This window comes from Nematolebias whitei, chromosome 14 (assembly GCF_014905685.2).
Source record: "Nematolebias whitei isolate Nwh7 chromosome 14, NemWhi1, whole genome shotgun sequence".
Classification (NCBI taxonomy): domain Eukaryota; kingdom Metazoa; phylum Chordata; class Actinopteri; order Cyprinodontiformes; family Rivulidae; genus Nematolebias; species Nematolebias whitei.
In genome coordinates this window covers 19003404-19019843 of record NC_056511.1, presented here as the reverse complement: position 1 = coordinate 19019843, position 16440 = coordinate 19003404, and the positions used below count along the sequence as shown (strand labels likewise).

General features: G+C 39.2%; 1 protein-coding gene and 1 non-coding gene across 2 annotated transcripts in view; both read right to left on the bottom strand.

Moving 5' to 3' along the window:
• Nucleotides 1-16440, bottom strand: part of LOC119420549 (serine/threonine-protein kinase DCLK1) — a 69209-nt gene that overhangs the window by 26724 nt on the left and 26045 nt on the right. The window contains exons 4-7 of the mRNA XM_037687958.1: nucleotides 15056-15155; nucleotides 10774-10878; nucleotides 9509-9532; nucleotides 5490-5519 (exon numbers count right to left, since the gene is read on the bottom strand). Of these exons, the coding sequence (XP_037543886.1) occupies nucleotides 5490-5519; nucleotides 9509-9532; nucleotides 10774-10878; nucleotides 15056-15155 (259 nt within the window). The remainder of the gene's footprint in view (nucleotides 1-5489; nucleotides 5520-9508; nucleotides 9533-10773; nucleotides 10879-15055; nucleotides 15156-16440) is intronic.
• Nucleotides 4233-4402, bottom strand: LOC119420908. The gene has a single exon (XR_005187321.1). It is a non-coding gene; the product is annotated as a U4 spliceosomal RNA (small nuclear RNA).

The following is a 16440-nucleotide window of genomic DNA, read 5'->3' as shown; positions in this document are numbered from 1 at the left end:
CCCTCTCACCTGTCAGCCCCTCTCACCTGTCAGCCCCTCTCACCTGTCTCAAATTCTAATCACGCCAGGGGTTTGTCATTCTGTCTCGTCAGTGTCCCTATTTATTCAGCGTCTCTGTGTTTTCCTTTGTCCGTGGATTGTGCGGGAAAGCCTGTTACGTTCTGTTCCTCCCGTCGTTCCTCCCTGCATGTAAGTTTTTGTAGCGTTTGCTTTTGTTTTTCTTGTTAATAAGTTAGTTCTTTATTTTCACCTCAGAGTTGCTTGTGTCTGCCTGCACGTGGGTTCTACATTAAATCTCAGAACATGATAGTTGTAGATATTGGAGGTCAGTCTGGTGGCCAGCTTAAATCAGGGTCACTCCAAATGTCAATCGCATGTACGTCCAATAATTAATTTTGTCAAGTTTCATAAAAAATTGTCCAGTAGTTCATGGGGTATTTTGCAAACAGACAAATACACTGACTGCCTTCCATAACAGTGGGGGTTAATCATGTCATGACTCGTTAAATTTAACAGCTGGGAATCATTTGAAGCTCAGCAACAAAATTTGTTTAATCAACTTTTTTTACAGGCATATGTAAACACCAGCATAGTCCCACATCATTTTATAGGAATATTGCAAAAATAAAGACAAAGAAGGCTAAATAAAAAGGTGTGTCCAATCACTGCTCTTAACAATCCTTTCATTTGTTTTTAGTGGCCTTATTTACTTTTAAAATCTCTTTAAATCAAATAAACCACGTGATTAGAACTAGTAAAACGTCACGCATCATTTTCATTTATCCCACATCTTCTATCATATACTATTCTATTCATATTCACGTTCTATAATTTTTACTGATGAGTTCCAGCCCAGTTGCAAAAGACAAAAACAAAATAGGACAAAAAAAAACAACCAAGAACCTAAGTTTTAAACACTGTAAGAAAAGAAACAGTCAATTTGTGTTCATTAGCTTAAATACAAAGATTTTCATTTCATGCTTTTTCATTTTAAACAACAAAGCTGTAAAAATGACAGAGTTTGTGTAATGCTGAAAAAGGACTTGAACAGGATGCAGAGATAATAATGATGGATACAGAAAAGCACATAATTTGACTCGGTCTCCTGGGGTGTGATGAACGTGTTGGTAACATATTGTGTTCACAGTTTCAAAAGACTGAGTGAGGAAAAAAAACATAGCTTTAGTGTGAAATGCATAAAAAAAATATGCAGCTAAAATTGGGCTTTTAGCAGCCTGAAGGCAAAGCTACTATTTTTAGAGCAATTATGCCTTTTTGCATGTAGCTGAAGTGACAATTATGAGCCAGCTGACGTTGTTTTAAAACCCAAACAGAAAGACTGCAGCTGTCTGAGGCTGGATATCATCCTGCACTTTAAAATTTGGGTTTGATGTTGTCCTCCTGGTTTTATGCAACTTCATGTGAAAAATAAAAGCTGGATCTCACTCAGAAATCAAACTTTCCACACAATGGCGGAGAGCTAACGTAGCCACACCTTAACGCTCAACTTTAATATTTATAATTCCAAACAGGACCATTATTGATCATAAATGAAGTGAAGAGTAAGGTCATTTTCTGAAGGACTTCTAAAATCCATTTCTCTTTGCAGTTAGGAGTCTCTTCATGTTGGGTTTAAAACATTTCTAGACTGGCTCCACTTTAAACCTCAAATCTTCTCCATCTTGTCAGCCTGTTTTAGGAATGCGCATCCTTCCATTATTCTTGTTGAGCTTATTTCCCTTCAAATAACAGTCTTTCCCAAACTGAAAACTATTTCACTATTTACCACAACATTTGTGTGTTCGTGTGCGTGGATCTGTGCCCATAAATTGGACGGTCATCTAAAGCTTTTAAAAGTGGAGCATGTTTTACTAGAAGTAGTAAAAGCTACAGCCCTGAATATAGGTGTGTTATAGTTATAGTTTTTTAAGAAAATAGTAACTTCCTTTGTTACGCAACAAGAATAAAGATGTGGAACTGTGTGGCGTTTGGGTGCGAGGGTGCTGAAGCACTGATTAATAGGTGACAATAGAAGTACATGCATATCAAAACCAATGCAAAAAAAGGAATAAAAACTAATTTTATTAGTTCTGTGTATGTTTGAATCCAAAAAACATCTTGATATTATTAGGGTTTGTAAATATAGGATTTAAACAAATTAAATAATTTTAAACAAGATTTGAATGTTTTTTACAACATGTGGATCATTATAATTTAATCATGTCTGAATAAAGATAAGAGTCACTAACCTAAAAAATATCATGGGTTTCACGGAGGTTCATATCCAGAATGCAGACTGGACTTGAGGTTCTCAAAAACAAAACTTCTTTATTAAATAACAAAATCAAAATGCTGACAAGGCAGCAAAGCTTGCAGGATCTCGAGGAAGGTGCATGTTAACAACACTTAAAGGCATGAAAAGAACCGGACAGCATCGGAACGATGCTTAATACTCAAATGGCTCGGGAACCAACACAAGGGCAATATATTAAACCACCCTAAATATCTAATAACCAATAGTTGAGCAGAATTACCAAACAGGACCAGGTAAGAAGTGGGCGTGGCAGGACAGAGGAGCAGAAACATGGCGAGTCCCAGAAAACATGCGGGAGAACCAAAACTGATCATAAATCAGAAGTAGACAAAACTACACTGGAGTGGAAACAAACTCAACGACTGATCAGATAAACAGCAGAGCTAAACACAGAGAAGATGCAAAAACAGAATGACCCAAAGGGAATGTAAACCTGATCTGAAACATAGAGGTCCATCAAAAATGGTATTTTGAAAAATTTTAAATACATCTGTGTCCCTCAGTGGACTTAAATCAGCACAACAAAAGGCTGCAGAAATTATGCGTTCACGGTTCAGAAAGTGCTCAGCTGTGAGAGATTCCTCTGGAGATACACGGCATTTATTTTTGGGTCAGCCTTCCCAAACACCTCAGAATAGAGGAATTTGTGACATAAAGAAAAAGGCGGGACACAGAAGTGCCAGGGTAATTCTCGCCGACACCATCTGCACTCTGTAATTGGTTTTAGCAAATATGAGGCATCGGCAGAGAGACAGATGGCGAGATGAGGAGAGAAACTACGTTTGAGTGAAAATTGCTTTCACACTTTATTTTCGAGGTGTGTGTGTGTGTGTGTGTGTGTGTGTGTGTGTGCGTGTGTATGCGTGTGTGTGTGTGTGCTCAGCTGGGGTTATGACATCATCGCATAAAGAAGTTCGAGTGATGACAGTTTTGGGCTGAGATGCAAAAACCTGCCCACACATCACTGAAGGATGACTGCCAAGTAAAATACCACAATATGACAAAAATAAATACTGCAGTTTCATGTAAATATCCAGATTATCACATTTTAATGACGTCTAAGCTCCCTTTAGATTATTTCATTTTGTGATGAAATTACGAGTGGCACCATTGGTTAAGCTGTTGCATCTCAGTGAGGAGGTTGCCGGATCAAATCCCAGCCCGGGGACCATTCTGGGTTGAGTTTGCATGTCCTCTATGTAGGCCTGTCACGTTAACAAATTTTACTGGGCAATTAATTGTCTCAGAAATTATTGCGATAAACAATAATATTGTTTGAAATTTGACAGTAATTAGTAATTATTGTCAAATTTAAGAAGAAAGTTGAGTTAATTTTATTTTGCATGTATTACCTTTTTTTGACCAACGAATGGCAGTATGAGACTGTTTGAACCGAAGGATGGATAGTGAGGGAGCGAACAGTGAGAGGGAGGCCCCTTGACGCAACATGGGCTGTCTCATTCCTTTTTTTCCGGTTCTCAAAATGGCGGACGCTTGGTGGTTTGAACTCTTTAGCATAGCATTTGTCACACAAAGCGTTTAATTTAAAAACTTCAGTAAACAAGTTCTCAGCTTCTTTTTGCAAAGAAAAACAACTTTTTACACAAAGGCACAGGTTTCAACCATGAATTTTGGAGCTTCGACAAGAGGGAGGTTTTTTCCTCGAGGTCAGCCTGTTAGTTTAACTTGTAAGTGGACTGTACTTATATAGCACCTTTCTATCTTATTGAGATACTCAAAGTACTTTATACTACAATCTGTGTCCTCATCTACCCATTCATACAGCACTCTACTAGATCTCTACAAAGCTAATTGAATAACTCATTCTAAATAGACTAATCAGAGCTTTATCACATTCATACACCGATGGGACACACATCAGAGGCAACGAGGGGTTCAGTGTCTTGCCCAGGGACACTTCGGCATGCGACTGCTGGTGGATTCGAACCCCCAACTCTTGCACTGGAGAACGACTGCTCTAACCACTCAGCCACAGCTGCCCATGCGGGGTATTGGATAAAGTTTTCGACTAGCAATAATCGTGGCTCGGATCAACCTCACAGGCTACGATACTGCCACTGCGTAGCTTAGCTTCTCAGCTTAGCTGCTTTTAACGATCCAAAAACGCGATTTTGGACAGTTAAAATGGATTTTAAAGAGAAAAGAGAAAGGGAGGGGTCAGTGAAGAGCACCGGAGTTGAGTTTTGTCATCCAGTATTTTCGGTAGAAAGAGAGAGACACGAAGAAACGGTAAAGCCAATAAATGAAAATGAGGTCGATAGTCATTTATCATGCGATTAACTGATTTATTGTGACAGGCCTATCTCTATGTGCATACATAGGTTTTCTCGGGTAGTCCGGTTTCCTCTCACAGATATAAAACATGCATGTTAGTCTGATTGGTAACTCTAAATTGTCCCTAGATGTGAGTGAGAGAGTGAAAGGTTGTCTTGTTTGTCCCTGTGATGGACTGGAGATCTGTCCAGGGTGTACCCCGCTTCTCGCAGTGATGACTGGACATGGGCACCAGTGATCCCCGTGACCCGCAAAGAAAGAAGCGGGTAAATATAATGGATGGATGAAATTAGAAGTACTCGAAGAAGGAGGTATGTATAGCAAGGATCGGCCCCCTGGCCTGCATACTAAACTTGTAAAAAATAAAAACACATGATCTGTTAGTGCTGTGAATATGCTTTGTGGATAACTCAGGCACTACCAAATTTTAGCTGGATCTCTGTCAAATAGAATAAGCAAAAGCTAATTTTGTGTTTTCAAGGTTGATTAGATGTCAGAGACATTTTAAATGGGGTTTTGCAAATGGATCGGTAATGTGTCTCAATTCCTTACTCGAACCTATAGCAAAAATTGAAATGGGACTGGATTCTCTACAGCTCATTGCTCAATATTTTTTTCTACATTTGTCAGAAGTTTGGTGGTTTGGGCGTATTATCAGAGTAAATGGATCAGGAGTGGGTGATGCGTGCTAATCTGATCAATTCCTAGCTATAACATAAACCCATATAGATTTTTACTCTAATTCAAAATAAACGAACTATTTGCAGAGATTCAAGCGTGAATTTATTTGATCCCCCAAACGTTTGTTTAACATGTTCCTAATCCAGTTACCGTGCTACTACAAGTGTGTGTCTATTTCTCTCTCTGTTCTCAAATAAACCTCGACTCTTTGGTGGGTTCTTGGTCTCAGCTGCAAACTTTTGCACATTGAGAAGCAGCTAAAGATGCAGAGGGACACCAGGTGGTGTTTGATGGCACTCGTGTTGCACTGCATGCTCTCTGTCTCAGAGATAATTCACACCTAACATCTGCTCTGCATTGGCTTGGAATCATTTTAGTGATGCCCAGAAAAATAAATAAAAAAACACTTTGAAGCTGTTTTCAGCATACCTGAAAACATGAAGTGAGGATTGAAATTATCTGAGTCCATGTCTTGGTAGATTTTGTCTAAAACTTTTCTTTAAATTATTTATTTTTTCATAAACTGGAGGACTGTCAGGAGAATATCTGATGCAGTCCTGATATCAGAGCTGGAAGGGGCTCAGATATGAAAAACAAAATGTTCTTCTCATGAAGCAGCAAGTGAATCTGTTTTAACACACTCGTTTTGTCAGATTTCTATACAACCACCTGCATCTTGAGCTGGAATAAAATCTGCCATGGTTTCATCAGAAAGATGAAATAAAGGAAATGACAACCTGTTGGTGTGAATGCTGATTCAGCTTCACCACGTTTGTTTTTTTATTTGTGGAACAGCTGATTGCCCGGTACTTGATCTAAGAGGTCTGGACGATTCATGACGTACAAGATGGTCTTTAAGTATGGTGGAGCTACACCATTTAGTGATTTATGAACAAGGAGGAATATGTTGTGATGTATTCTGTAAGTAACTGGTAACCAGTAGAGTGAATGAAGAGCTATGGAGTTACTATTTCGTCTTTGTTATGACTGGCGGCTGCATTCTGGAATAGCTGGAATGTCAATTTTTATTTAATTTTTTTTTTTTTACCAGACTTTGGATTAAGCCATTAAATTAATGTAGTTGACTGGAAATTAAACCGAGAACAAGGATTTTAAGATTGGATTTTAAACTAAATATTGGATTCATGAAATATTTTCAGGATAGCAAAAATGTGATTGATTTTATGTGGCTTTTGAAAGTTTAATCTGCATCCAAAGTGACTGCAAGGTTTCTAACTTGACTTTTATGTTTTAAGGACAGACTACTGGGATCAACAATCATTTAGTGTTTCTCTACGTCCCCCAAAAGTATTGATCTCTGTTTAGCTTTTATTTAAGTGAAGACATTTTTCTGTCATCCACTTACCATATTTATTTGTTTGATGCATCATTTCAGTGTGTGTCTCTGGCATCTATCATTTCATGACATGGTAATGCATATCTGGGTGTCATCTGCATACATGTTGGTATGAGACCATACAGGACTGTAAGACTTTGGGTAATGAAAACATATACAGATTGAATAAAAAAGGACCAAGAATTCATCCTTGAGGTACTTCACACAATAAAGGGAAATGGTTTGAGCTTGCCAATTGACAGCATAATTTCTGTCTTGAATATAGTATTTAAACCAAATTTGCCAGAAAAAGCAAACCAAGCTGAAATCTTTAAATTATCATAAAGTATTATGATGAACTATTTCAAATGCAGTAGTAAAGTCTAATAAGGACAAGGGCTTTGCCAGAATCCAAGTTAAGTTTGATATCATTCAAAAGCTTTATAAGGGCATTCTCTGTACTGCAATAAGGCCTAAAACCAGACAAGAAGATGTTCAGGTATTTGTTAACTGTTAAGTTAAAAAGCTGTGAAGAAACCGTTTTTTCCCCTCAAATATTTTTCTGATAAACGATAGATTTGATTTATGCCTAAATTGTTTTATACAAATGTATCAAACTTAGCTTTTTAAATAAGTGGTTTGATTACAGCTATTTTTAGGGCTTTTGGAAAGACACTTGGCAGCAGAGAGCTGTTCACCATTTAATAATACATAATAATAACCTTTATTTTACCAGTTAAGTCAATTGAGAACCAGTTCTTATTTACAACGGCGACCTGGCCAAGAGGCAGCAACACAGGTAGACATAAAACGGCAATGATAAAAGCATAAAAAAACCACAAAACAAACATCATAAATCAATATATTTAGTACATACTATATACAACAATGAAACACAAGTACTGAGAACAATAAAAACTGTGACAAGCATTGTAAAACTAAAAGTACAGTGATCTTGTACTAGTGAATTTTTAAGAGAGGAGAGTGAAATTAAGCCAAACTTTAAGGTCTGTTCCAGAGTCCAGTCATCTGCAGTGTGAGTGATGTGTGAGGTGTTGGTGTATGTGATGAGTGTTTCGTAAATAAACAGAAATCAGTGAATTTGTCCATTAGAACAAAGAGATGGCCAATTTATCAGGGAGGACAGATCGCAGTGGGGTGTAATAAATGAAGCTCCAGCAACGAACCAGATAGCAGCGTGATAGATAACCTCTAGTTTGTGAAGGAGTTTCTGAAGCAGACCCATAAACCAAGAATCAGAAGCACTGTCATTTTAACTAGAAAGCTGTTTTGCAGAGTGCGTAATAAGGTTTTATCATGGTAAAGAAAGCCAACGTAGAATTTTACCTTTGACAGCAGGACATTTATGCAGGTTTCATATGCGAGTTTACTTTCAAACCAGATACCAAAATTGTTGTAGATTTTGACTAAATAAATCTTAGAACCATTCCAGGAAGTAATTTAAAAGGGGAATTAGACTTTTTGTAATAACTCAGTGGATAAACAGGCTAAAACCTTTTAAAAAAAATTCTGTAGGCGAGGGTTTGAGGCAACACACTGAGGAATTAATTTATAAAACAGTTTCCATAAGATCATATATGTTTATAAGTTTAAAATGGGCAATCTTTACCAAATTGGTTCTGATTGATTGTTGAGACACCTTATTTAACTGAGGTGTTGGAGCAATGGTAGCATATCTAATGTCTAATGTTTCCACTAAAAATAAAATAAAATCATTACACAGTTTTATACATTACATTTAAGAGTAATTGATATTTGTGGATTAGTGAGTTTATTGACAGTAGTCAGCAATTTGTGTGCTTCCTCTTTGATTTAGTGATATGACATAGAACTGAACAAAAAATATAGATGTCACCGTTATGTGACTGGAGCACATAGTACTATTTCATAATTTGGACACATTTTGGGTTAACTAATTAACCTTTAATTGTTTTAAGATGTGTTGTGTTCCGCCCACCCATAAATAAGCTGGTTCCAGGGAGCTCTCTCTCTCTCTCTTTCTTTTTGGACTCCTTCGTTTTGTCTCCTTTCTGACCGCCCTTGGATTTTTTAGCTTGGTTTTTCTGTCGCTCGTCCTGTCCAGGATGCATCTTGACCGGGTAGGCCGCCTCCATCCTCTGCCTAACAAGGGAGTTTTTTTGTTCACTTTTTGTCCGTTTTTTTGTTTTGTTGTTGTTGTTGTTTTTTTGTTGGTTTTCAGGTAAGTTTGGCCTGGTGGGACCAGTTGTCTTGTTTTTTCTATTTCTTTTGCTATAGGTGTTTTTTTTTTAGTTTTTCCTAGCTTGTCCGGTACCAGCAGTGGCTTCGACCGCTCTGGTTGGCCCGCTGCTGTACCTTTTTGTTCAGTTTGACCGGCTCACCAGGTCCATCTTTCATTTAATACTTTGGGGGGTTTGTGTCTTTTTTTGGGGGGGATGCGGGAATTGTGGAGGGGTCATAATCTTTGTTTCTTCACGCAGGATGCAGTTTCAATAAATTGAACGTTTGAACCCTCATTTGTAAGTCCCGTGTCCTCCTCAATATGTTGTACCCTAGGAGGTGGATGCAACAGCCACACTTTTGTTTTTGTTCTCATTTTTCACGAGCTGAACTCAAAGATCTAAGACTTTTTCTATGCACACTAAAGGCCCTTTTCTCTCAAAGATTGTTCACAAATTTGTGTAAATCTGAGTTAGTTATTGTGATAAAAATAATTAAAAAAAAGAATATCAGGTTCATCGTTAATTTTCCTGCTGTGACTCCTCTCTCAACTCTTCCTCTACAAACAGATAATATATTAAGGAGTAAATATAAATCCGTCAACATCAAAACAGCAACCGTTGATGCAGCAGAGGGAGTTCCAGAAGGGGAACATTATGCACGAGCGAAATGGCAGGATGGTCTGACTCAGGGTTTCAGTGGGGAGCGAGCGTCAGTCAGCTCTGTCTCAAACAGCGAGGACATTTCACAGGAAGTCTCTGCCAAATATGGGCGTCTCAAGCTTATTGTAATTTTAACTACATGCTCTTGCTGTGTGAAACGCTTCCATAGCAACCAAGATGACCCACCGCCGCCACCTCTCTGACTCTTTCACACGGAGACGCACATTTGTATATAGACAACTTCATTCCAGATGCTTATTTTGTGCATGACTCACCCTCATAACCTTTTTCTTAAAAGGTCTCAAACAGTCCAGAACCTTTTTGTCTCACTGCATACCCGCGTCTATGCCTCTCCCCCACTTTACCTTTATCCTGCAATCATCTTGTTAGAAAAAGCCCGTCTGTCCACGTTTCTGTGCTCCAACAGAAGGTGGAACAAAATGTTTTTGGATGTTGCATCACCCTCTGAATCATCTATGACCCAGTAGGTCTCTGCACAGTAAGTAACTAAATAATTACAGCGAGGATGAAAAACTTGAGTGTGCAGTTGCATAACTAATGATAACAGCCAGAGCTCAAGCTGTGCAATCAAGAAAAATGATGAACTGATGTTTGCTAAAGCTTGAAACTAATTACCAAGTCCACACAAGGTTGCATATATGGCGCATTAGTGAGCGCTGCTGTCAATTCCTGGAATGAATACACTTTTTCTGCATGTTTGTTTTCCATTCCCTCTGAAAGGGTTGTTTTGGTGTACAGACAGGCACAAACAATAGAGCGAATACAAGAGCGAGCTCTCACAGCGTCATGACATTTCATTAGTATGTCAGGTGAAAAGCAGCTAGCTGGGAGCTGCAGGATTGAGTCACCAGCCCCTCTCATCTTTACTCCCTCTTTTTTTTGTGTTACCTCTCTCAGCCCTGTTTGCATACCTTTCCACTCCCTTGCGAAACCGTTCTCATTTGAATTCTGCATCCAGCGGCTCACCTATCCACACACTCACACCGCTAGATGCTCTGCAGAAGCCCCGATATCTTTCAAGCATTTGTTCTTTGTGCGATGAACTTGAAAATGCTAAACAAGCCGATGAGGACGTTTTGGGACACAAACGACGCACACCCACTGTGTGCAAGACACTAAACTTTCGTCTTGAATTAGACACAGCTGCACGAGTAAACAAATGTTTTTTGCAAGACGGTGATGCTAAATTGCAGTTGCACAAAAGAATGGAAGCAGGGACAAGAAGAGAAATACGGCAGCTTTACCAGATGCTGGAGACTTGCTGCGAAGTGACTGAATGACGTTCTTTGGGGAGCATCGATTGACAGAGCCCATCTTGCCATAGGTCACGGACTTCATCATACGGCATTCTGAAAACACAAAAAAACAGATGCAGAACCGTTGAAGGCAGCACAAATGCCATCAATTTAATTAATTTGTCCAGTTTAATAGTGTAAAAACAGGGCCAATGCAATGTACTACAATCTGAAAACAGCTGGGTTGAACTCCAGGAACCTAACTCAGCAGAAATGGGTCTTAACCTTCACCGGGATCACTTAAAAAAAAAAAAAAATCTGTGTTTCAAGATGAACAGCTGTGACTCATGGAATAGAGTATGATTAAAATAAATGAGCCTTGTGATGGTACTTAGACACCCTCCCGGCCTTTTTCTCCGCAAAACTTTCCTCGTCTCCTGTTCATTAACCCAACCCCATTATAGCTCATTAACATTTCAGACGAGTGGGGAGAAGCCTGTTCCCGTGGACCCATATATGTGTGTTTATCTGTGTGTGCCGTCTGCTTGTGTGATTAGCGTACGCTGCAGCGTGTTAACATGATGATGACAGTGAGACAGAGTTGAGGCAGACGTGATAATTATAGCGATGCTGAGAGGAGGCGAAGATGTGTGCAGCTCTGACTCCGACTGTCTGTTTAGTTTGTCACTGCGTGTTCCTGTGTGTCTGTTCCTGCCTCCTGCTCCCTGTCTGTTAGTGATGATGAGGTGTCACACTCCACAGGAAACACCACAGACACGAGTGATGCATCTATGCATCGGTGTCTGGGTGTGTTTTTGGTGCATTTGGGTCTAAATGCTGACATTTAGAACATTATTCATCGTGACGAGGAGTTTTTTTTTTTGTTTTGTTTTGTTTTTTTCCAGACAGACTGGGTTCACATCTGTGAACATGTGTGTAATAATGGCTTGTTATGCTTATCTAAACAACTTTTATTTTTAGTGCCCTGGAAGCTTCTTGTTAGAGAATCAAATGTATACATTGATTCACAAACATCAAAAGGGTTCCAGTTATTTTACTGTAGAACACATTTAGTCTCCGAAAACAGCATGACATTAATATTCAGTGTTCTATTGGCTAAAATGAGACAAATGATGAAAAATAATTACAAAATTTGTTGTATATGGTATGCGATGACTTCATTTTAGCTGATTATAAAAAGGGTAAAGAGATGTTTGTGGTATGACTATTTATTGTTGGTATAGTCTGCCATGTTGTTGATTTTCTTTAGGCTGCTCCCTTCTGCAATGTTCACCACAGCAAGCAAACTTGCACGAAAGATTTGGCAATTGGTTTTTACTCCAGATGCCGTTCTTGACCCAACCTGGGCTTGAACCTGCAATCTCTTTCCTGACCAGCTTCTCACTTGTCTACTGTTGAAACAGAAAACGTATTTATTTCAACAAATAATAATTGGATTTACATAGCGCCATCACATTCTACCACCACATGCATGGAGGTAGGGTTATTAAAAGCCATCTTTTAGGTAAATACATAAATACATAAAGGAGTCCTGCACACGATGTTAAGAGCCCTCCAGAGCACAGAGCAAAGCTCAAAAAACACAAACCACCAAAAATTATCTTAGAAATTAATAAAACAAGTTGCATCCGTCATTCTGAGATAAAACCCATCTAGAAATGGATTTAAAGTACAGTTTACAAGCAAATTGTAGATTTGAAAGATCTCAACTTCATTGGTCAGTCATGATGTATTCTGATATGAAATATTAACTCTTGATAAGAAAGGGAATAAAAACCACAACAAAACAAGCAAACATTAGCAGCTCGGACAGCAGTGTGCATGCATGCTGTACTTACTTCCTGCTGAGACTAAAATCAGAATCTAATCATAATTTCCATCAGAAAGCTACAACTAGACTTGCTTTATGATTATATGAAGATAATCATTAATTAATGACCATACAGAGAGAGCTGTGGCCTTTAAGTATTATTCCATGTAGGAGGTTATTTGTGATCTTTCTCACAAGAGAAAAAGGTCATCAATAGAAGAGTAGCTAATGGAGGCTGCTTGTTGTTGTGTTTTACAATTGAAATGAGAAATATATACAAGAGAAGGACAGACAAATAGAGGGGGTGGGGTGGAGGATGGTGACCCAGGTGGGATGAAATAGGGTGATAACTGTGGAACAAATGAACCACATAAATGTTTGGACAAAAGCCAGAGGAGACACATTCATGTGGGAGAAAAAGTGAAACACGGGAGGTTAAGATGATGAGCATTGCATGGCAGGAAGAGGACAGACAACAAGCTAATCACAGATGGGACCAAATGTAACTTTGGTGAGACATGGAGGAGAGATGGACAGCAAAGAGGTACGACAGGAAAAATGGAGAGGTGGCAAAAAAAAAATGTAGCAAAGAAGGAGCTAAACAGCCTTCATAGTCTTCTGTAACTAGATAAGAGTCTTACAGAACATAAAAGCAACATTATAAAGTGACTGGCAAGCTGCTCAAATGTTATTAACAGCCGCAGTCGTCTTGTGGTAATTGTTTAGATGTAGAAAGCTCATTGGTCTTCATTCGCCCGTGACAATAACTTTTCCACTGAGGATTTCATCATGTCAAATTGTTCTAATGAGTTTTTGTTTCAGCATAATTATAGTTTGCTCTTCATTTAATTAGACTATCAGACCTCAAAGGGATTTCAATATTATATGTGTAATTTTTTTTTTTTTTAGGTTTTGGGATCATTTTTTAATGGTTTCCAATCTGTATGTGTTTGTTGGATGTTTCTAATAACATAAGGAATGTCTACAATGTGCTCACTGGTTTTAAAAACAAGTTAAAGGGGATATTTAGTGTTAGTATTAGCATTAATTAGGTCTGTCAGGATAACACATTTTGCTGGACGATTAATTGTCTCGGGTAGCACGGTGGCGCAACTGGTAGAGCTGCTGCCTCTCAGCGAGCAGGTCCTTGGTTCAAACCCCGGTCCAGGGACCTTTCTGGGTGGAGTTTGCATGTTCTCTCCGTGCATGCGTGGGTTTTCTCCGGGTACGCCGGTTTCCTCCCACAGTCCAAAAACATGCATGTTAGGCTGATTGGTAACTCTAAATTGTCCCTAGGTGAGTGAGAGAGTGAATGGTTGTTTGTCTCGTTTGTCTCCATGTGTCCCTGTGATGGACTTGCGACCCGTCCAGGGTGTTCCCCGCCCCTCGCACAGTGATTGCTGGACATGGGCACCAGCGACCCCCGTGACCCAAAATGGGATAAACGGGTAAAGATAATGGATGGATGGATGGATTAATTGTCTCAGAAATTATTGCGATAAACAATAATATTGTTTGAAATTTGACAATAATTAGTAATTATTGTCAAATTTAAGAAAAAATGTTTATTTGTTTTGTATATAGTACCTTTTTTTGACCACTGGATGACAGTATAAGACTGTTTGAACCGAAGGATGGATGGTGAGAGCAGCGTGTCTCTAAAATGGGAGGGAGGCCCTTTGACGTGACATGGGCTGTCTCTCTTTGGTTCTCAAAATGGCAGACGCTCGGTGTAGTTTGAGCTCTTTAGCATAGCATTTTTCACACAAAGCTTTTAAATAAAAAATCAGTAAACAAGTTCTCAGCTTCTTTTTGCAGAGAAAAAACTTTTTACACGAAGGTATGGGTTTCAACCGTGAATTTTGGAGCTTCGACAAGACAGAGGTTTTTTTCCCCCCGAGGTCGGCCTGTTAGCATAGCTCATAGCTTAGATTCTCAGCTTAGCTGCTTTTAACGATCCAAAAACGCGATTTTGGACGGTTAAAATGGATTTTAAAGAGAAAAGAGAAAGGGGGGGGGGTGTCAGTGAAGAGTACTGGAGTTGAGCCTTTTGTCGTCCAGTGTCTTCAGTAGAAAGAGAGACACAAAGAAACAATAAAGCCGGTAAATGACAATGAGGTCGATAAGTTTAATTTACAATGCAATTAACTGATTTATTGTTTATTGTGACAGGCCTAGCACTAACATCACTATGTTAGCTTCAAAATCCCAAAGATTGCAACAAACATATGAAAAATCCAAGATTTTACAATATGATTTTAACAAAACTATTTAAAACTGTTGTAAAACTTTCCAGAATATTAGACCTAAACAAGTTTTCCGTTTATGATTGTTGGCTGATGAGAATGAATGTAGTAAAAAAGCAATTTATAGCATCATCTTATTTAGTTCTGATTTGTTTTCCCAGCTCCAAACAGAGAATGGTACAATAGTCAGTTTCCTGGTGTACAGCTGCCTCACCACTTTCATCCAGCATCAGGTCGTCATGGTAGCGGAACTTCTCCGGTCCACAGGCTACAAAAATGTCCTCATCACCAAAGAAGTCCTGCAAACATGTCACCTAGAAATGAAGACAGACAAACAGGAGAGATACCTTAGTATGTAGACTCCATTTACAAAAACAAACATAAATACACTGAGAGCTTCCTACAGGTGTCTGAGCTTTATGTTCAGGAACAACTCAGCTACTTGCTGAGGAAAGAGACAGGTGAGAACAGCAATTTCCGTTTAGATCTGATTTTTAAAATGATAGCGCTTTAGGCACACTATCCAATTTCCTTTCTTGCCAATATGACCGTCCACACACCCAGAAACTGCAGAAGACACACATTCATCCTCACTTTTCCGTGCGCATGTTAATAAAACTGTCGTTCTCGTCTTGCGTTGAGGTGAAAAAGCAAATGGACTGTAGCTCTGAAGACAGATAAGGAGCTGTGTTCCAAACAAGTTCACTCTCCGTATCACTGGTTTGTTTATCAGTCTGTCAGGGATTATGAGCCTTCACCGTTTGCTAATTTACTGACGCACAGCAGAATGTGAACTGGACTTTTAAAGGAGCAAGTGTGGTGGGGTTTCTTCCCTTAGCAACAAAATAGAGAAAATCAAAACGTGCATTTGACTGATAACGTGAGCACGAGTGGATTTCCAGGAAAGAGTTGATAATTAGATCACAGATGAATCAGTGCATAGCGGACTAAATCCACATCTGAATCACAACTTTAATGAGTCTGTCACTCTTTGCAAGACTCCACACTGTGCAGTTAACAGCAGGCCTACAGTGACTCGCTGACAGGCATTAAATGAAACACACGGGTAGAAGTCACAGGTACAGGCTGAGTAAAGACGAGTTCATTATCACACACCAGCGAAGGCGAGGCAGCAACAAAAGTTTCTGCCCGTGTCTGCGTGTGTTTGTTTTGTCTGTAACATTCGCAAAATGTCTCATGAACTGATTTCAATGAAAGTCGCAGGTAAAGAAAAATAAATAAATAAAAATCTTTGACTATTTTTCTACAACTGGTTTAAACTACAGCCAAGCAAGAACAGACTAACCAATACAACACCAAAATGTGAGCGGGAAAGATGAAGCACCCACAAATGCCTCCAACCACATTTGCCCCACTCTGTGCCCTTGAGCAAGGCCCTTAACCTCCACTATCTTCTCCTCCGGGTGCCTTTAGATCGCAGCTCTCTGCTCCACACAGAGGGCTGTGGTAGCTCGGCGGTCTGTGGCTGCATCAGGAAAGGGTATCCAGTGTAAAAACAATTGAAAAGTCTGAGTTAGTTCACTGTGGCGACCCCAGAAGAAGGAAGCAGCCGAAAGAAGAAGAAAGAAAAAAAAAAAG